This window comes from Fukomys damarensis, unplaced genomic scaffold, assembly GCF_012274545.1.
Source record: "Fukomys damarensis isolate Sample0158 unplaced genomic scaffold, DMR_v1.0_HiC HiC_scaffold_22, whole genome shotgun sequence".
Classification (NCBI taxonomy): domain Eukaryota; kingdom Metazoa; phylum Chordata; class Mammalia; order Rodentia; family Bathyergidae; genus Fukomys; species Fukomys damarensis.
This window is the reverse complement of record NW_022900934.1, coordinates 14,498,231-14,520,263: the sequence shown is the minus strand read 5'-3', so window position 1 is coordinate 14,520,263 and position 22,033 is coordinate 14,498,231. Positions and strand designations below refer to the sequence as shown.

Here is a 22,033-nt window from a genome sequence, read left to right as displayed (position 1 = left end):
CAGAACTAAGAGAGAGAAAACGGGGTTACAGGACAACCAATGCTGGTGCAACTGACAAAGCTACTGGCCAATCCCAGGCATTGACTTTTATTGGCAATCAACTGGGGTCAAGGCAAGCTATGTGTGGTTTCTATGGAAATTAATGTAAAGAAGGCTCCTGAAGGACAAGACAAAGCATTCTCAAATTAGGAACAGAGTAGACAAACTATATGGTTGTAATTAGAACATTGTCCTTCTAATAAGGCCTTAGTTGTGGGAACAGGATTTGGATGTGTTATTCTGACCTCAGCACATAAGCTTCAGCCAGACTCACTTCTCAGAACAAGTCAATTGGGTTAGCTTTTCACAGCCTGCTTTGTTTGTTTTTTTTTTGTTGTTGTTGTTTGTTACCAGGGATCAAACTCAGGACCTTGAGATCCCTGGCCCTTCACAGCCTGCTTTGGGCATGATCAATACTAAAATCCCCTGCAGAATTCACTATGTAGTTTGAGCTGCCCTTGAACTCACAAGGATTCTCCTGCCTCAGCCTCCCAAGTGTTGAGATTACAGACATGAGTTACCATGCCTGGCCAAAACAAATCCTTTTAAATAGGGACTTAAACATGAGGCCATAGTAATTACAATAAAAATAAAACCAAGCAGAATGGAGAGAGAGAGAGAACCAATATTAGAAAAATAACCCCAGGAAGAGCTACTTACAGATCAACTCAAAGACCCAAGAGAATATAATTGCCTCTAACCACCTTTACTGGTGCCTCTCCCACTCTGCCAGCACAAAACTGCACTTGAAACTGCTCAAGACCATTGGTTTTTCTTTCTATTTCCCTGATATAGGGGGAATAAATGTAACTCCCTGTGACAAATTGCAGAGGAATGAGTCCACCTGATCAGGCTAGTGGAAGGCAAAGAGACACAGACTTTAGTCACCTGTGTGTCAGGGTGACAAGGCCATCAGTGGTGAACAAAGAACAGGAAGAGAGTTTTATAGGGGATTGGGAAGGAGTCTGACATGAGCAAATATTTGTGGTTGGGGTCTGTGCAGCAGCAGTCAAGGCCGTTGTGTGGATTTATCAGGTAATGGCACTGGGAAGATGTTGTGCTGTACTTTGTAGTCTTATCTCTTTTCTATAATATCCTGTTCTGTGTTCAGTCTGCTCAGGTGTGGCACAGCCTTTATCTGAGTGGAGATGGTATAGCCTGTGTCTAGTTTTTAGCCACCAGAAGGAGTGGCATGTTTTTGCTGAGGGATGTGGTTTTTTGAATCTGCTGAAAGTGTATCTTGGAATTAAACAACATATTTATTACACAGGTCATGGCCAGAGCAAGCCTGACACTCCCAACCTGCTAGATGAACATCCAGGCTGAGTTCATGTTCTCCAAAATCAAAGAATGAATTCTAAGGAATAACAGAGGTTAAGAATTGGAAATACTTATTGAGAGAGATAGCTCCTGAGAGACAGGAGGGTACTCAAAAGTGGGTTGCCAACGAGCCCACTTCTCAAAGGAAGTTTTATAGAGAAAATCATGCGGTGGGTACAATGTGGGTCAAAATTATACCTTCAACCAATAAGATTACAAGTATAGCCACTTGGGTAACAATGATCCAATGGGGAAGCAGGTCATGCAGCAAGCGTACATGGAAAGAACAAGGAACCTTTTGGGAAGAGATGAAATCAGGAGGTCCTGGTCACCTACGGATGTCTATCTAGACTTTATTGGACTCGGCGATAACAATTATAGTATATTGCTTATACCTCAGGAGGACTTGTAGGCCTGGTCTGTCTGTCTTTATCTTTTTTTTTTTTTTTTTAGTTGGAAGACAGACCTTTAATTAGTCTGGCCAGATGGCACTCCCAGAGCCAAGTAGGTCCGAGAGGCACCAGCTCAGGGGCTGAGGTCCTTTTTATAAGGGGATAGGCGGGGTGGGGGTCTATACTCAAGATGCTTACAGAATGTCCCAAGGTTTTCAAAACATTCCTTCCAAGCAGACAAGGAGTGAAGCAATCTTTATCTATTTACCCAGAACTACTAAATGTTCACCTGTTAATTTACATTAATCACAGTTGAGGCTAGGATTTAAGATTATAAAGTTATGCAGTCCCACATTCCCCACTGGTTTTAGGTAGAATCAAATCCGTGATTCATCATTTTACTTAAATTTTTAGTTAAGGGGTCATAGCAATTCGTAAAGGAATCTTTTTAGACAGATAAGTTGGGGATTAGGATCCCCAGAGCACATAAAGGTCACATATTTTTATCATCTGTAGGCTCATAAACTCTTAATTCAAAAGCATAATAGCTCATAACAGTTTGACACAAATTAAGAGTCCATATCTTGATTGTAGTTCTCATTCTTCAGCTGTGCGTAGACTCACCAGCTTCCGGTGTGGTGAGAGCAGGGCTTTGAGTGCGTTGTCTCCTGGAGTTGGAGTCTGTGGAATTTTTATAAAGTCTCTCCAGATACAGGATGGCCTTCCAAACAAGACCTCATATGGGGAGAACCCAGTATGACTTGGGCTCTTATTTTAAAGAAGGCCAAAGGGAGCCGATCAACTCATAACCTGGTGTTATCTGACAATATTTACCTTACAATTCATCATTTTTTTTTAACCTTACAAGAACTCTGAGGTCGATAAGCAGTATAACAGTTTAGCTAGATCTTGTACAACCTCTGTTACAAATGCTGGCCCATTGTCACTGCCTATGGAGAGAGGCAGACCAAACCTCGGAATTTTTAATAAAATCTTGCATATCTCTGAAGCCCTCTTTGTTTTTATAGGGAAGGCCTCAGGCCATCCAGAAAAGTACAAACCCATACTAACACATATTTATAACCTTTACAGGGGGTGGGTATAACCATCTAAAGTTTCTGTTTAGTGGCCCTTTTGGCTTATATGTCTACCTTAGCATTGCCATTCGATATTGCATCTTTTCTTTCTTGAATTATTATAGCTACTTTGTCAGATTTCCACATTGCCTCAAATAACTATATTATATCCTGTTTATTTTTAATGAGTTTACCCTCTGCTGTGAGAAGACCACACTTGTATAGACCGTGCCATAGATATACCAAGTGGCAAACAGGAATCTATATAAACATTTACCCTCTTTTCTTTTGCCCATCAGAGAGCCTGTATGAGTGCCCACAGTTCTGCTCATTGAATTGACTGTCCAGTGGGGAGAGGTCCTGCTTGGACCACTTCATTTTGAGTCATCTCTTCATAGCTAGCATAACGTACCCCATTTCCCATGAAGCTGCTCTCATTCTTGAACAGGATGAAATCAGCCTCAGGCAGTGGGTCTTTCTGCAGATCTGTATGACTGGAGAACAATTCATCAGTGACCCTGAGGCAGTTGTGGTCAGGGGGCCAGGTTCCAAGGGCAAAAAGTAGCCTATTATTCAATAGTTCTAAAAGGCATGGGGAAACTGAACAATTCACTTTTTCCACAGAAATCATATTTTGAAAATGACCACTACAAACATATCACAATAACATATTTAGAATCTAACCCTTTGATGACAGCCAATGTAAACATTCTATAACAACATATTTAGCCATGTTTATTGGGGGTATATCTTCTCAGAAAGGCCATTAGTGAATAAAGACCAGAATAAAATTTTCTGAGCAGCTGTCCTTTTTACCATTAACAGGAGTCTATCCAGACCTAAGAGTTTATATTTAATTATCTTGACAGGATTTTAACTTATAAAACCAGGTTATAGAAATTAACAAATTAGTATCCTTGATGTCATTTCAATCAAAATATAATTGGACAAACACTTTTCAAACAATTGGACAGACACAAACTTGTACAACAATTTGTGAAACTATAATACACTCAAATGTATTTGGCCAATTGAATTATAAAATCTCTTAGTTACGACTAGTCAAAGCTTTTGCAGGTCAGTTAACAGATCTCTCGTAGAATTAGAATCAAAAGGAATGAAAGATCTGTTATTGTAAAAGTAAACCTTCTGTAACAAATTTGAACCCAACAAGCAAACATACATAAATCATTTCCATACACCTTCTCTACATACTTAAGCCTTCTGGTCTTGTATGTCTTTCTTTATCTCTTTTTAACAAGACAAACATATAAAATCCTTTCATATCAAAAGTATATCTCTTTTACCCATAGTTTTCCTAATTATCTCCCTCTGTCTCATTTACTATTAACCTTCTATAACAAACTTAAGCTGTTAAAATCTTAGTGTTCTTTTTTTCTGTTCTCAGATTGTTGCATCTTAAAATTTGACTGGTTATCTATAGAACAGTATTAACTTTGAGTTTTTATCAACAAAGTACAGAAAGGAGCAAGTTAACCCTATATTCGTAACTCAAGAATTTGCCATGCACAAGAAGGTTTTTTAGCACACCAATTAAACATAATTCAAATGGAAACAAAGATACATTTATCAAATAGTTAAAATTTCTAACTTGACTTTTCTTGTAAAAATCTCTTGATGTCTGGTAAAACACAATTGCAGTTTCTCTGGCTTGCAGTTTTTTTTCTCTATTGTATGTTTATCAGAGCTTTTCTACCTGCTTTTAATCTATCAAAGATCTATCTTCTCATTTTAGTTCTTTCTAATCTGAGTGCCAGCCCTGTTCCATTTTCTCTGAGACTGACCATGCTTTCCCATTTGGACCCTCCAGTTCAGTAAAGCTAAACAATTCTGTTTACCTTCTTAGCAACTCAAGTGAGGCGGGGGATAGGTCGACCTCCTCCAAAGGGGAAACACTGGGATTTGACTGCATTGATGTCACATTTTCTGAGAGGCAAGTTTACCAAGGGAAAAACAACAGATTTGGTAAGCAGGTGTTCTAAGACCAGAACTAAACAGTTCTCATTAGCAGCTGATTATTGCGGAGCAAAAGCTTGAGCAGCTCCTAGAGCACACAAGGTTCCAAGTTGTCAAAGTCTCAGGTAAACAAAACAAAGGCAGATAACTTTCCTTTTGTCTAGAGACCCCCCCGGGGGGGGCAAGTCTAGTTTAGCTCAGACCATGATAACTCAAAAAGTTTTTAAGCACCTTTAGTTGCAGTTTTATCTCATAGTCCCCCACAAAACCTTTATCAAAATTCTGAGTCATGCACTTAAGAACAGTTGATTCGGTATTAGCATTCCCCAGGACGATTAGATATTCCCTTGTCTGGTGATGCAAGACAAAGGGTGGGGTCAGCCTGTGTCTGTCTTTATCTTGAGGCCTGGCCTTTGATGAATGCCCCTCTAGCCACAGTTGTAATGTTTTCTCATCTGTGCTGTCTCTCTTAAGGGCCTAGCTCTGTCTATAATATTTCTACCTTACTTAGGAGTCTATAATACTCTACTCCTTATGGGGAAATGCTAGACTAGCACTCTACTTTTTTAACTCTGTACCTCTTTCAGTTGACCAGGACCAGAAAAGCCAAACAGTTTGAATTCTTGGATATATGAAGGAAGAGGGCAGGCACAAGAAGGAAATTGGAGTTCCCCTAAGAGAAAGAGAGGAAGGAAAGCAAAACATCATAAGGTTCTTACTCATTGTGAGTCTGAAGACTCAACTTCAAGCAGAGTGTCTCTCTGTTGGGCTGAACAGTGACAACCACCCACTGTGGGATTATGCCAACACTAGAGCCATCAGTATACCAGGGTTCAGCTGGGGATCTCTCCTTCCCTTCCACATGGGGATGTTCATTATCCTGAACAGTTTCTAGGGTCGTGTATATCATGGGTCCCAGCATCGCTGCCAGTTTGGCTGCTACATAGCTGGCTGAAAAAGAGGCTCTCTACTGTGGATATGTTCTTCCCCATCATGCCAGTGTGGGGGCCGGGGCCACACCACTCCTGGGATAAGACATCCACATGCATACCCAGCCTTCTCTTAGCTACTTAGTTTGTGCTTCCACAGTCTGCTGCCCCGTGATTCCTTCTCAGTTGTTCAGAGCAGCATATGCCACTGCCAACTACTCCTCAGTCGGGGAGTACCTGCTTTCAGCTCCTTTCCACAACTGTGACCAAAAGCCAATAGGATGCTTCCATTTCCCCAGCCAAAATCAACTCGATCCCTGTACACTGTTAGGGTGAAAGGCAGAGTAGGGTCAACAACTCAAAAGGCTTGTACTTGAGCAACTGCCCTCCTTGAGTCCTGGAATGCAGCTTCCATGGTGTCAGTCCAGTCCCATGTCACACCTTTTCAAGACATCTGACATAGAGGGTGCAACAAGGTGGACAGGTGGGCCCTGGACCTTGTCTCTGTTGATGGCCTACCCCCAGGCCACCAAAGCTTCTTTTAGACTGAGAGAGGCAGCTTCCAAATCTGTAAAACAAGCAGAAGTTAACGTGACATCATTAATATAATGGAATGAAGACACAGAGAGTGGCTTGGTCCATGTGGCCAGATCCTGCTCCACCAGGCCATGGTGCAAAGCAGGGCTACGCAGATACCCTTGTGGCAACACTTGACGAGTTCATTGTCTGTCCTCCCAGGTGGAGGCAAACTGGTCCTGACTCTCAGACATTATAGCAATGGAGAAGAATGCATTGGCCAGGTCTACAACATAGTGGTTTCAACCCAACTGAGGTGAGCCAGTCCATCAGGTCAGCACTATTGGGCACCGCTGTGTGCAGTGGAGGAGTCATGTTGTTCAGTTCCTAGTAGTCCAAGGTCATTCTCTAAGTCCCATTGGGCTTCTGCACAGGCCACACAGGAGAATTGAAAGGACTTTTTATGTTTCTTCCAACCTCAAAGCAGTCTGTTTTATTTTCTCATGATCCCAAGGCAGCATGATCCCAAGGTACTGCTTTCACACACAACCTATGATGCCTGCAGAATAATCAACAGTGCATGATGGGGGATGTCCTTGGATGATAGATTTTATCATGCAGAATTCTCCCTGTGTGGTATCTAACCTGGCACCAGTGAGTGTGTCCACCCCTAGTATGTATTCAGCAACCGGGGAAACATAAACATCATAAGGACACAAGGCCAAATGCTCAACGCCCAACATCACCTTGGCCTTCCACACTGTAATGCAGTGACCTCCATACCCTTCTGTGCATTCAGAAACAGTCTGTGTTGCCATGCATCAGTATTGACTAAGCTCTGATACCCACCAATGCCAATGCAAGATGTATATTTTTCAGGGGCCAAAAAATAGTTAATTCTACATGTGGCCTCCAGTCTCCCAGGGTCCCTAGCAACTGGGTACCTCAGCCTGTCTCCTCTTCTGGGTAAAAGACTGTCAGCATCAGCTCATCCTGCTTCACAGGGGCTGCCTCTACCTTTGGGCCCCTAGGCCAGTATTGCTGGTCAGGTTACAACTGCTTCCACAAAGACAGCAACGCCTCTACGGGCTGCCCCTCCAGCTTCTCTGGGTCTGAGCCAGCTGCTGTCAGATCTACCTTCTAGGGACCAGGTGCCTGCCCCTCTGGGGTTGGTCTTGCTCATTCCAGAGCTGTAGCAGCCTTGCAGGCACTGTTTCACCCACCCTTTCCCCGACAGTGGGTTGTGCCTAGAACACCAGGGGGCACTCTTGGTGAGTAGGATTTGCACTCTGAGAGGAGGTAGGCCTCTTTACTTCAGCACGGCTTCCGAAGCTGCCACACGTTGCTCCAAGCTCTCTTTAGTTCACTGCAATTGGTTCACCTGCTGGACAAGGTCATCTGCCTCCTGTCTCACGTGGTGGAAGAGACTAAAAAACAGCCAAGCCACCCTCCCTGCTGATTCACGGTGGGGGAGAGGAATCTGTGTCTCTGGTGTGTCCAAGGCCTGCCATACATCTCTCAGCTTCGGAAGGACCATCTCCCAGTTCTTGGGAGATTTCCAAGATGCCAAGAAAGTTGCTACCAGAATTGCAGCCAGAGTGGGGCCAGGGGATGCATTGCAGTAACTCCCCAGGGTTCCTCCCCACTATCCAGCACTGCTTCCATACAGGCCGGAATGGGGACACTCACCTGACCATCCCATTGACCCTGCCAAGTGTTGGTGCCAGTGGGCTGAAGGGAGGTATGGTCAGGTGAGTTTCCCAAAGAAAAGAACACAAGTGGAACAGATATTAAACTTTAATTTAGCAGAAGCTAAACTTTAATTTTACAGCATACCACTTATAGTGGCCATTATCAGATTTCCCGAGACACAGTAAAACAAAACAGCCATGCAACCTTGCATAGCCGTTTGGTACGTGTGTGGTCATCCATGCTGATTCATCATTTTTGTAATAAAGTCCAATGTGCACCTGCACCAAATGACAGAGCTGTGTCCTCAGGTGCCCTCAAATACCCTTAGATGCCTGGGCTTTGACACATTTGCCAGCAGCCCTCTACACCCTTTTAGGTCATCCATATTATGTCTGTCTCCTTATTGTTATAGGGCATATGATATAGGACCTCCAAATAATCCAAATAATGTAAAGGAAATATTATAATTTGCAATCTGCTAGATATACAAAATGCTGAGTTCTTGTTCTCTAAAATCAAAGAATGAATGTAGGAACAGCAGACGTTAAGAGTAAGGAATACTTATTGAGGTAAAAGACATCACCTGCTTAAGAGGGACAGGAGGGGACACTTGGAAAGTGGGTAGCCTCCCACTCCCACTTCTCCAGAATGTTTTGAGCAAAGCCACTAGGTAAGGCAGGTTCAAGGTAGAACAAAACTACAGTCAACTAATAAGATTAAAAGTATGATTGTTTAGGTAATACTGAGCTAATGGGAAATCACAAAGTGGGTATGTAGTGAGACAAAACTAGAGTCAACTAATAAGATTACAGCAAGTATAGTCATTTGGGTGGTATTGATTAAATGGGGATCAAATGGGGAAGCAAGTCACATAGCAATTGTACATGGACCAAATAAGAATTTCTGGGAAGGAATGGACCAGGGAGGTTTTGGTCCCCACCCAGGATGATTGATGCCTATTTAGAATATCAATTACCTCTGATCATTTGGCCTAGTGGAAGTATGTGGGTATAGTCATTCCTCTTTTTTGAATCCTGGTCTTCAGTAAATGGGCCACAATTTTCTTCTATATTGACTCCCTTGAGGGCCTGGTCCTGACTGCCTATAATATACCCAACTAACTTACCTGTATATAGTATTATGATGCCCTAATTTCCCCCAGGTCTGATTCCTTAATCCATTCCAATTTTTCCTCAATTCAAGCTGAGGTAGCAGATTAGGGCTGGGGCAAAATCTCTTAGACTACTGACGTAAGCTGTCAGAGTCATGGAGACCCAGGGCATCTGCACAGAACACAGGATCCAGGATGACTCTGAAGTTCCTGAGCACCCCTACATGAAATCTATATATTTTTTAATTCTTCAGTTGATAATAGCCATTCCTAGGGGATGAGATGAAATCTCAGTTTGATTTGTGTTTCCCTAATAGCTAAAGAAGTTAAAGAATTTTCATATACCTATTGGGTATTTGAACTTTTCTTGTAAAGTGCGTGTTAAATTTATTTGCACATTTATAAATTGGATTATTTCATTTTTGGTGTGAAGATTTGTTGTTCCTTAAAGGTTCTAAATGTTAAAAGAAGAGATGGAAAAATATTTTTTTCCCTATTCTGTTGGCTAGATTTTTACTCTATTGGTTCTTTCCCTTGTTGTATAGAAACTTTTTAATTTGGTGTGATTTCATCTGTTGATTCTCAATTTTATTTCCTATGCAATTGAACTTAATAAGATTTTTCCTGTGCTTATGGCTCCAAGTGTCTCCTCTGTTTTTCCTTCTAGCAGTTTCAGAGTTTCAGGTCTGATATTATTATAGGCAGCTAAGTTAGATAGAAATTAATATACAGTCAGAAAGGGCTTGGGCCTTCAAGGAAGTTAGCGCAAAAAATAAAAACATCAGAACTATGGCTGGAGGCAAATCTGAGGAAAGCCAGGCCTCAGGATAGAAAAGCAATAGCAAGATCTGCATGCTTTCCTGCAGACAAACAGCAACTGGAGGCTATACTGTAATTAACCCAGATAGGTATCAGATAGGAAGGTGCGTGACCAGAGCATCTGGAATCATACTCCCCTCCCTTTCCAAGAATTCTTTGATCTTTTCATGTACTCTTGCTATATGACTCTTTTCTGTATTGGATCAATATTACCTAAGTGGCTGTGCCTGTAATCCTATAGTTTGACCCATGCTGTACCCACATTGTGACTTTGCTATATAAATTACTCCTGACAAAGGGCCTCAGTGACCACCCTTTTGGGACCCATACTGGAAATCCAGGAGCTATTCTTCTCTTTATTTCCAATAATACTCTCTTAATGATACAGGAAATAATATCAGATAAAATAAGAAATATTATATCTCCCAATCTGTTAGATGTCTGATACGCTGAGCTCATGTTCTCTAAAAATCTAAGAATGAATTCTAGGAACAATAAAGGTGAAGAGTAGGAAGATATTTATTGATACAATAGCTCCTGAGAGGCAGAACAGGTCCCAAATGGGTAGCCAGGGACCCCAGTCTATAACGGGTAAAACTCACGTGGGCATAACATAGGCCACAGCCATGATCAACCAATAAGGTTAAAGTATAGTCACTCAGATAATAGTGGTCTAATTGGAAAACAAGTCATGTAACAAATGTGGAAGGAGAGAAGAAAGATTTCTCCTAGGAATAGTGGGTCCAGAGGTCCTGGTCACCCACTAGGGTGGCTGATGTCTGTCTAGACTTTATTAAGCCCAGTGCTTGTCCTCTGAGGACAGTTTAATAATATTTACCTAGCTCAGCTATCTGTAATACTAACTTCCTCTTTTGACTTACGACTTCTTTCCTTGATGTTGTGAGACTGTAATGGGTCATGAATTATATGGTCATGACATGCAATGGGTCAGGAATTATATTTTTCCTATATCAACACCAAGGTCTTTGATTCACTTTGTATATTAATTTCTGTACAGAGTGAGAGATAGGGATCTTGGTTCTGTCTTCTACACATGGGGTATCCAATTGTCCAGTACCGTTTGTTAAAGAATCTGTCTTTTCTCCAATGTGTGCTTTTTACTCAGATGGTTGTAGTTGCATGGCTTTGTTTCTGCACCATATTGTATTTTTTTAAACAATGGCTTTGTAGTATAATTTGAAACTATGTTTTGGCTTGTTTTTGTTTTTTGAGCCTGGGTCTCCATGTGTAGTTCAGGCTGGCTTTGAACTCACTATGTCACCCAGGCTGGCCTAGAACTTGTAGATATCCTCCTGCCTCAGCTTCCTGAGAGCTGTGATTACAGGGATGTACCACCATGTCCAGTTGAAACTATGTATGGTAATACCTCCAGAATTCCTTCAGACTGTTTTGGCCATACTGGGTTTATTGTGCTTCCGTATGAATTTTTGGATTATTTATCCTACTTCAGTGATGAATGTCATTGGAATTTTTGATGGGGATTATACTGAATCTATAGATCACTTCTAGTAGTACGGTCAGGATTTATTTTTCTAATCCATGAACATGGGAGGTCTTTCTATCTTCTAGTGTCTCCTCCAATTTCTTCACTCTTTTATAATTTTCACTGTAGTCATCTTTTGCCTTTTTATCTAGGTCAATTCATAGGTCTTTTATTTTTTTAAGCTACCATGAATGGGATTATTTTCTTGATTTCTTTCTCAGAAAGTTCATTTTGGGTGTATTAAAAAGTTGTTAATTTTTTTGAAGCTGATTTTGTATTCTGCTTAGCACTTTATATGGTTTATTTTGAAACAGTCTTACTAAGTTGCTCAGGCTGTCCTCAAAATGCCATCCTCTTGACTCACCACTGTCACTGACTTTATAGGAGAGGATATGGGGGCTGTGGGGGCTGTGGAGGCTCTGGTTGGAGACAGCAGCTTACCCTAGACCAGCCGTCGGAATCTGCATTTGAAGGAGATCCCAGGCATTTCACTGCAGAACTGGCTGGGACGCACCCTTGCTGAGTCAATTGGCCCCAGGCAACAGAATCACAAAGCCCGGAGGAGGCAGGGGTTGTACGATATCAGCTCCTTCCCTTCAATTCTCCCCTTCAGTCCTTTCCCACCTTCGTCTTGGATGGGATACATTCTGCCTGTCCCCAACTCTCAGGAAGCCTCTACTCTCTGTCACCAAGATGTACCAGCTCCGTCTCTTTGCAGTTCTTGTCCTCCTGGTCACCCCGGTGGCCAGCACCCAGGAGAGAGGGACCAGCGCTCCTTCCCAAGGTAACTCTGGACTCTCTCCTCTCCCTGTTCAGTGGGAGAGGTCGAAGAAGGATGGGTGGGTTTCAGGTGGAGGCAAGCCTTTCTCTCTGGGCCTTTTATTGGGAAATTAGAAAGTTATAACTCCAAGGACATTTCATGGCTAAAAGATTTATTGTACCAAATGCTCATCAAATGGTTCTGCCAGATTCTGGACCCCACCTTTGAGAGTTTTTTCTATTCTTGGTCACTGACCATCCCAGGCCATAGTTGGCCCCCTAAACATATGTGGTATTGATACTAGAGTTTAGGAGCAAAAGCCCTGGCTCCAGGGGTCCCAATAGACCAGGCCCAATAAAGGAGATGAACAGAGGTGAAGAGCCGGAAAGGAGCTTTTGTCAGTTTGGCCATGCTGGGAAGCACCGGTGTAGTCTAGATCTGTCTTTTGGAGACTGACAGAAGTTTTGAGGGTCTAGAGAAAAGATGAAGAAAGGTTAGTGTTTGGCATAGCTGACAGTGGAAGTAAACCAGGTCAAGTTTGGTCCTATTGATCAGTCTCAGTGAGGTCTGAGAGCCCATCATCATTCTAGAGGACAATTTGATCGTTATTGAGATGAAGACTCCTGGGGGGAGGGCATAATCGCTCCCCCTGACAGGCGACCACATCAGCAAGTGTTCTGAAGAGTTCCCTTTTTCCTGGAACCTGAGGCGATTACAAATTGAGGACGAATTCAGAGACTTCCAAACATGGCTTTGGAGATCTCAATATGGATTTTGTGAAAGCAGGCAATTGGGTGCCCTTGAAAATCCTGAAAATTATTTTTGTTATTCTTATTTTGGTGTCCTCTTCAAAGCAATGCAATAGGCTAGATAAATTTAGGGTTAATAAACCTTGTATTATAGATACTCCTTAATTGATTTGCATGCCTTCTGGCAGAACTGAGAAGGGATGTGATCTACATTTAAGGTAATAAGGGAGACATATAAAAATGAAGGCAGGCATACCAAGCTTTATTTGCTCTTATTTACTCATTGGGCATCTTCATGTCCAACCTCTGCATTCCTGTTACAAAATATAATTTAAAAATAAAAATTTGGTCTTTGTCCCCTGTCTCTGGAATGATATATCTGAAACTCTAGGCATTTACAGTCTTACATATACTTAGATAACTGAAGGCACTGGTCCCAGAGGCAGAGACTGTCAGAAATGAATCAGGCAATTTATAGCCCTCCTGGGAGGGGAGTGGACCGCAGAAACGAGGTTCAAGCCCCAAAGGCCAATGGTTGAATAATCATGCCTCTGTAATGAAACCTTTAGGAAATCCCTAATGGTGGATTTGGACAACTTCCAGTTTGGTAAACATATAGATGCACTGAGAGAATGACACACCCTAAATAAGAAATGGGCCACCCTGTTTGCTGTGCCCTGTGCATCTATTGGGGCAATTCCTGTATTGTGCTCTTTATAACAAACAGTAACACTAAGTAAAGTACCTTAAGTTGTTATTTATCGATTTGTTTGTTTACTTATTTATTTTTGTAATACTGGAGCTCGAACCCAGGTTTTCTGCAGTAAGCTACATCATCAGACTTAATTTTTTTTTAAGCAAGGGTTCATTATGTCTACTTGCCTAGGCTGGGCTCCAATTTGAGAGCCACCTGCCTGTGCCTCCCAAAGTGCTAGGGTCATAGGCAGAGGTCATAGGTCATCGACTCAAAATGCCTTCTTGAGTTCTGAAACTGTTCTAGAGAACTGGTAGTGGAACTTCAACATTTACATCCCTAGTACATTAAAATTAGGAATCACTTGCAGCTGCTATCTAAGCTGGCCCAGAGTCATTCATTTTTCTGCCGTAGGTCAAACAACCATTGAGTATCGGGCCTGAGAACTGAGAGAATACGTAGTTTTAAGGTTCCCATCCTGGTGCTTGAGCAAAAAATGAAGCAGGGTGGGCAGGAATGGGATCAAAGGGATTGGGGTCTGTGAGAAAGCTGAGGATGGGGCTATGGGCTCCAAGTCCTTAGACCTAACAGGTTTTGTTTAAAAGTGAAGTCTTCTGCTACGAAGAATGCACAGCCACACTCGCCTGTCAAAACGGGATATCACCCGATGAGATAGCCAACGTTAGCAGAGTGTTTTCCTCCTATTCCTCCATGATAGCATTATCAATTAAAGGAATTTTCTTTAAATAATTGAAATTTGCAAAGGTACAAAGAGTTTAAAAAAGCCCCATGTACCCGTTGTTCTTCTACAACAATTGTTCTTATGGAGAATACTGAATATGTATATCGTTCTCCTATTTTTTCAATTTGTTTATATCCTGGGGTTCTGAAAAATCAAATCCCAGGCATGGCCAATTTATTAATGCATAAATAATTAAGCGCAGTATGTAACTTTTTAATTTACCACATCACGATAAAGCGAACAACATTAATAACGTCCAGAAAGCAAGCTAGGAGGTAGAGGTTTCACTCCTCCACCTCCCTCCCGTGGTTGAGTCCCTCGTTTGCTATGTAGACTGTGCTGTGTGGCCGTCATTCTAGTTGACCACAGGCTCTCTCTTGTCTTCACAGCCCCGCCGCCTGCCTTCTGCCTGGACCCTCCCTACACGGGTCCCTGCAGGGCTCTATTTCGCAGATTCTTCTTCAATGCCACCTCCGGGCTCTGTGAGAAATTTGTATATGGTGGCTGCAGAGCAAAGCAGAACAACTTCCGGAACAATGAGGAGTGTGTCCAGACTTGTGGTAAAGCTGGGAGTGCTGAAAGGCAGAAGGAAGGGAGTGTAGGAGCCCCGCACACGTCACACCCGCACAGGGACGCTGCGGCTGAGGCTCTGTTGACCTCAGGGGATGAAATGGCAGGTGTCTTATGAACCCGCAGACTGAGCACAAGCTCTTTTGGGAGCTCGGTGGGAGGCCCCTGCTCTAAGTGTCCTTAACATGATCTGAGCCACCTCATCTGTGCTCCCTTTTCGGGGGGAAACACAGAGGCAGATCTAAAATTCCCCTGCACTTTTCCCACACAGGTTTGGTGAAGCTGCTCCGTTCCTGTCTGTACCCTGGTTGCAGGGAGGACCGCAGTGGCTCCTTTCTGGGGTGGTCCAGGACAGTGGTGGTGAACCTGTGCCATGTGTGTCACAATGGGCTGTTTGTACCATTGAAAGCTCTAAGAAGTTCCCATCACTGGTCTAGGATACATGGTCATGTGCAGGGTCCAGGTCAAGGATAGGATCAGTGAAAATCAGCAAGTATTTTTGTTTTCGTTTTTGTTTTACAGAGATGCCGACACTTGTGCTACCGTGACCTGATGAAGTCTGAGACTCCACCCCCACCATCCCCCAGAAAACACTATAACCATTTTCGATGGCAATAAATATTCTTCTAGCATAGTATTTATTCGTCTCAGTTCATCCTTTTCTCAACAGACCCTGCCTCCTTCTCCCCAGGCTCTTCTTGTCTCAGTACCATTTAGCCATAGACTCTTAAGCATCACAAGAACAAGAACCGAATGTCTGTTTTTCTCATCACTTTGTCCCCAGCCTGTAGCACAGCAGCATGTTATATGTAGGAATAACTAATAAATTTCTGGGGCATGAATGAGTGCATCTCATCCGCACAGGACTCACTGCAGAGGTGGGCTATTGAAGCCAAGTCTCTAGGCTTAATCATCTGCTGCGTTTCATCTTTGCCTTCATCATCCGCTCACACTTTCATGAGAGGGGTAGAGCTGGGGTTTCTGGCACCCAGTTCTGAGTGTCCATCATACGGAGCAGGGGAAGCAAGGACACTTTCACAAGAGGCCTCCTGCGAGTCCTGTGATATCAGACATCTCTCCTGTTTTTCTCCTTGGCTTTATGTTTAAGTACATTTATTTCCTTTCTCCCTTTTGCTTTCTTATTTCTCTCCTCCCTCCCTCCCTCCTTTTTCTCTCTCTGTCTCTGTGTCTCTGTCCCCCACCCACCACCGCCTTTTCTGTACTTCAAGTCTAGAGCTAGAACATGCTAAGCAAGTGCTGTACCAGTGAGCTGCATCCTCATGCAAGACATTAATTTCCTGATTAAAATAACCAGACTACATTCTGTTGTTTGCAACTCCAAACTTTATTTAGCACAATCCTCAGGTATTGTGGTGTTTCCCATTGTCCTGTAGGGCTTTACATTTTTTTTTTTCCTGCAGACTGAACCATACCAGTTAGAGGAAGTAGTATCCCAAGCTTCACAAAACCTAGGTGGCCCTGTTACAGTTGAATGCGCCAATAAATGTTCAGGTTCTTGTGTACAATAAGGAAAGGATCGCCAAGTGTACACCTTATAGCAAGTAGTCAACAGCCATGTTTCATGAAGATCATGGAAGGTGGTGCTCAGAGATAGCCCATGCCTACAAATGTATAGCACAGACCATGAAAGGTGTTGGGGTGACCAAAAAGCACTGCACACATTTCAAAATTAGAAACAGCAACAGAAAAGGGGCCACTAACTCAGGCTTCAGAATTTAAATTCCAGGCACCTCTGCTTTAGGAGCTTTCCATTGAATCTAAGTGATTGACAGGACCGACTGAGATGAGTCATCTTGTGGCTCTTAGCACACGTACTCATCCCAGAATGCACCAATCATAATTATATGTATGTAATGTAGTGCATATTTATGGGTCTATAATGAGGTGTGAGTAGAAAAAGTTGACTGGAATGTCAGGCTTGGACGTCCAATGTGCATATACTCTCAATTTAGGAATTCTCCCAAGTTTTTTTGTTATTTTTTACCTCTCTTAGGACAATGGAAGTAGGAACAACCCTAGGGTGCTGTTTTGAATTAAATAGAGGCAAGGGGGTGACTTCTCAGTTCCACTGTTTGTATATATACTTTTCTTCCCTAAGAGCTCTGTCCCCCAAATCTTTGAGGGGTGTTAAAGGCCTAAGTTCTGTCTTTTGTAGCTATTTATAGCTGAATAGGGATGGTGACTACCTATGCTCAGACCAAGGAACTCTTGCCCTGACTAATCTATGAGTTCCAGGGAGTTGAGGTCTTCTCCAAAGATTTCTTGATAGACCATGGGTGCAGAAACAGGTTCTGATCTTGAGTAATGGTCATCACCAGTAGTTTGACAGGTGTCAAACAAGAAGAAACAAATTTGACTAAGTGGTTAATTCTGTAAGATCTAAGTAATAAGCTTATGAGAAACATTAATAGAGGCCAGGCCCAGGGCAGCAACCAAGACCCCAAATTCCGGATATTTGGCCAGGACATCTATGATTGAAATAGTTTTTCATGGATTTTGAAAGCATGGTCAGCCATCTTTTTTCAACCATGTCTCTTACTATTTTACAACCACTAATATAGATTCTTTTTTTTTTTTTTTTTTTTTTTTGTACTGGGGATCAAACTCAAGTCCTTGCGCTTACTAGGAGGCAGGCAGTGGAACCACTGAGCTAAATCCCCAGCTTAGACCTAGTGATACAGGAACTACATTCTTCTCTTACAGACGAACATAGCTCCTTTGCTTTTTTTATAGACAGCTAAGATATGTAGAAACATTATATTACAAACGGGGCTAGGACCTCAAGAAAATCAGCACACGAGATGAGAGCATATTACAACTGTGACTGGGAGTGCATCTGTCAAAGGCCAGGCCTCAAGTTAAAGATGGAATGGCCAGGCCTACATGCTTCCTGAGGGATAAGCAATAAATTGAAGATTATACTATAATTGGTATCACTTGGTCCAATAAAGCCTAGATAGACATCAGTCACCCAGGTGGGTGACCAGGACCTCTTGAACTATCCCTTCCCAAAAAAGCCCTTGTTCTTTCCGTGTACACTTGCTACATGACCTGGATCATGCTTCCCATTGGATCAATTTTATATAAGTGGCCATACTTATAATCTTATTGGTTGATCATAATTTGGATTCACATTGCACCCACCTCATGATTTTGCTCTATAAAACTTCCTTTGAAAAGTGGGCTTGTTGGCAACCCACTTTTGGTTCCCCACCTCTTTCAGGAGCTAGCTCTCTAAATAAAATTTTCCTACTCTTAACCTCTGTTGTTCCTTAGAATTCATTCTTTGATTTTGGGGAACATGATCTCAGTGTATCTGACATCTAGCAGGTTGGGAGTTACATTTACTTCCCCTATATCATTTAGAGATCCCACCAAGATAGTTGGAAGGAGGTCAGAGTTTGCTTTTATTTCATGGATTCTGGATTGTGACTCATTGAAGTAATCAGAAATTATCCATCACGTACTCCTTGAATTTTGTGCCTTGTCCCACCCACACATTTTTTATGTTAAAATGATGATAAATTTAAGAATTTGGTAAGATTTTGATTTCCTTTCTTTGATGGGACATTTTACTTTTGCAGGCAAGGCTTTATTTTCCTGTTTTGGTATGCTGCATCTGGACTTACTAGTTTCTGAATTTACTGGCATGAAGCATGAAGATTTGGTGACACAGTCACAAAATAAAAGTCAGGAGCTACGTAAATTCCATCAGCAAATTTATAGGTTACACATCCTTTTACATAGGAGCATAAACAAAGTCACATTTTCTTTTTCTTTTTTTTTTTTTTGTATCAGGGATCGAACTCAGGCCCTTGAGCTTGCGAGGCAGTAAAGCCACATTTATTGCAACAAAAGCAAAACGGAGTAAAAAGGAGAGCAAAGCAGTATCAGAAAACTAATTTAAGGGGTGACAGCTCTAGGTAGGCTTCAGGACCCAGGGGAAATTGAGCCAGGTAGAGCTTGTAACTGCACCTAACCTAGGACAGAAGTGGTGGGAGTTTTAAAAGGGACACATTTTTCTTGTTCTTCTGCGGGAAGACACTGTACTTAAGTCCTGAATTCAATCACCAGTACCAAAAAACAAAGGAGGACCCAGTCATCTTCTAACTTCCACTACCACAAAATGTGACCTTGTTTGGAATGAGCTTAAGAATAATCAAGTTAGGATGAAGACAGCAGGGTGGATGATAACCTCATGTGACTGGTGTCCTCATCAGAAGGGGAAAATAGGACACAGGCAACATCTCTTCACATCATGCAAAGATTGGAGCCATGCTGCTTTGAGCCACTAACCTCCAGAAGCTGGGAGGAAGGAACGGAATATATTCCTTCTTGGCACTTTTGGAAGGTTCAAGTCCCAGTCAACACCCTTCTTTCTGACTTCTGGCCTCTAAAACTGAGAGAATAAATTACGCTTTTTCAAGCTACTTAGTTTACAGTCCTCTGTATGGCTGTCCCAGAAAACAAGAATATCAGTTATGTGACATGTCCATGCCCCTACCTGTAACCCTATGCAATGGACACAATAACCTACCTTCCCTCACAGCATTCTCGGGAAATGAAAGAATAAACAAAATAAAGTGTAAAATGCTAAGTGTCGAGCCTGGTACACAGGCAGTGCTGAGGACTAGAGTATCTTTTATTTTCATAACTGAAAAAATCCTGCTCCACACTTCTCCTGTCCTCATGAACACATGACCTCAAGAAAGGGGTCCCTATGACTCTTACTCTCTCCTTTCTCCTTCTAGAGGCCAGGAGAACCTGCACGCAGTTGCTTGTATCTGCAGTCACAGCCACTTGGGAGGCTGAAGTGGGAGGATCATTTGGGTCCAGGTCAGCCTGAAAAAATAGGAAGAATTCCTGCTAAAAAAATAAACATAAACAAACAAACAATAACAACAACAAAAAACGGGTACATGGAGTTCAGGGAAATGACCTGTTTCAGAATCGGACTTGCAACAAAAAAAGTAATTTTTTTTTAAAAAAAGCTTTAATTATAAAGAATGCAGCAACAATTCATGATGGCAGAAGACAGCAAAAGCAACAGGGACCTTGACAGCCCCTTTTATCCCATTCAGACCACCAGGATCAGGGTGTTGCCAAACCAATCACTTACTGTGTGGTGGTTTAGTGATCACACCCGATTAATCCCAGCATCACACCATCTGAATTCAGCCACCTCTGAAAAAGAAAGTCCCACTTCATCCACATGAGGCTTTGGGGGACATCTAAACACAAGCCATAACACTGTGCTCCAATAAATTGGAGAATCCAAAAGAAATGGATAAATTACTAGATACATACAAATTACCAAAACTGAGCAAAGAATACATAAAATCATTCTGAAATCAATAAGAAGATTCCTCAAAAAACTAAGACTAGAAATTCCACTTGACACAGGTACTCCTCCCTAGGAACTTTCCCAAAAGGATTAAAGACATCATAGTACATTATACACTCATACCCATATTTATAAACCACACAGCTTATAATAAACTTTGGAAGCAGCCTATATGTCCATCAATAGATGAGTGGATAAAGAAAACGTGACATTTAGAAGGACTGGCACAAAGCAGACATGTGCTTCAAGGGAGCAGGTTCAAGGATGCAGAAACAACCTAGGCATAGCCATCAGCTGTTTGATCTTTCCATTTTTTATGTCCTGCCATACAGAAGGATAAACCTGAACCATACGTGGGAAAATGGATGCACCCTGAGATCATAATTAGGAGAAATAAATCAGACACAAAAACTTAAATATCACATGGTTTTTCTTTTATGAAACCCAAAATATAAATAAAGAGCAGAATCCAATATAATAGGAAAGGGCCAGGGACTTAGCTCAGTGGTTCTGTCGCCTGCCTTGGAAGTAAGTTCAAGGACCCGAGTTCAATCCCTGGTACAAACAAAAAATAGAAAAGATAATAGGAAATAAGGAGCTAGCTCTTTGGCAGAAGGGGGAGGGGAAAGGAGTTGGAGGAAGGGGAGGGAGGGAATGGGGACTGGATGAAAAAAGAATCATGGTGTGTTATGTGCAAGTACCAACTCTCCTCAGTGAGGCTCATCATTATGTACTGTAAACAGGCACCAATAAAAGACAGAGAACTTTCATTTTAAAGTTATAGATATTGGGTGGTTTTTCTCCCCAGTGACAAGAAAGTGACAAATACATCACACAAAGTGACTAATACATTACCTTGCCTCTCCTTGAGGTAGGAAATCTGAACCGCAGAAAGACTGAAAGTCACTAGGCCCTGAGAAGTTTGTACTTCAGAAAAGCCTGGGCCTGAGTGCTTGAAGAGGGGAGGTTTTTATACAACAGTTTTAAGTGGGGAGACAGGCAGGATGGAGCCAAGTGGAATTTTATAGAGGGAGAGGTTTTTAGCAGATAAGCAGATGTCACAGTTGACCTTTGGTTAGGGGCTTTTGAAAATACAGCATAACAGGATGTTTAAACTTCGGACATAACATAGCAGAATATTTACAAAGATATCTTTGGTTACTGAAACACTGTGTAGGGTTATCATCACAGACATGGTTCCATTTAACAGGTTATTACCCTTCCGGAGGGGATGCATTTTCTGGGCAGGCAGTATGGTGGTATAGTGAGTCTATGGTCTTTAAACTTAAGAGGTCTTACATTTTTTACTTTACCCTGAGGCACTATGCTGAAAAGGATATGCACACTGGATACTCTTTACAACACTGCTAGCTGAGTAGTTAGTCTTTAGTCATCCTGCCAAGGCCCTAGGTCTGTGACTGATGTCTTCCTGGGTCTCCAATAAAACCTTGCCACCACCTAGGCGCCACTGAATAACCTCAGACAAAGCCAGGAGAAACAATTGAATTGGATTTTGGACAAAGTCTCAATTCCTGACCTTTAGAATCCATGAGTACAATAAAATGCTTTTGATTCATGCAGTGAAGTTTGGATCCTGTTGGGCAACTCAAACAGGAATAATTGGTAAAACCCTCAATATTTCCATATTATTTCCTCTTTCCTCTGTACCTTTTCTGTGACACAGTGCTTGGGGCTAGGTCCCATGCTGAAACACATCAGAATGCAGGACTCTCTCTCTCTCTCTCTCTCTCTCTCTCTCTCTCTCTCTCTCTCTCTCT

General features: G+C 42.2%; 1 protein-coding gene across 1 annotated transcript; it reads left to right on the top strand.

Annotated features, from left to right (window-relative positions):
- The first annotated feature begins 11,842 nt into the window (after positions 1-11,842).
- Positions 11,843-15,477, top strand: LOC104867186 (serum basic protease inhibitor-like). The gene is made up of 3 exons (XM_010631496.1): positions 11,843-12,159; positions 14,710-14,880; positions 15,413-15,477. Exons 1-3 carry the CDS (start codon positions 12,069-12,071, stop codon positions 15,436-15,438), a joined length of 288 nt encoding a protein of 95 aa, XP_010629798.1. The 5' UTR covers positions 11,843-12,068; the 3' UTR covers positions 15,439-15,477.
- The last annotated feature ends 6,556 nt before the right edge of the window (positions 15,478-22,033 follow it).

Excerpts from the sequence above, each read along its gene's own strand:
- LOC104867186 (XM_010631496.1), top strand. The coding sequence starts at position 12,069 with ATGTACCAGCTCCGTCTCTTTGCAGTTCTTGTCCTCCTGGTCACCCCG. Across the intron at positions 12,160-14,709 it reads GACCAGCGCTCCTTCCCAAG|CCCCGCCGCCTGCCTTCTGC; the intron begins GTAACTCTGGAC and ends TTGTCTTCACAG. Across the intron at positions 14,881-15,412 it reads GGAGTGTGTCCAGACTTGTG|AGATGCCGACACTTGTGCTA; the intron begins GTAAAGCTGGGA and ends TTTGTTTTACAG.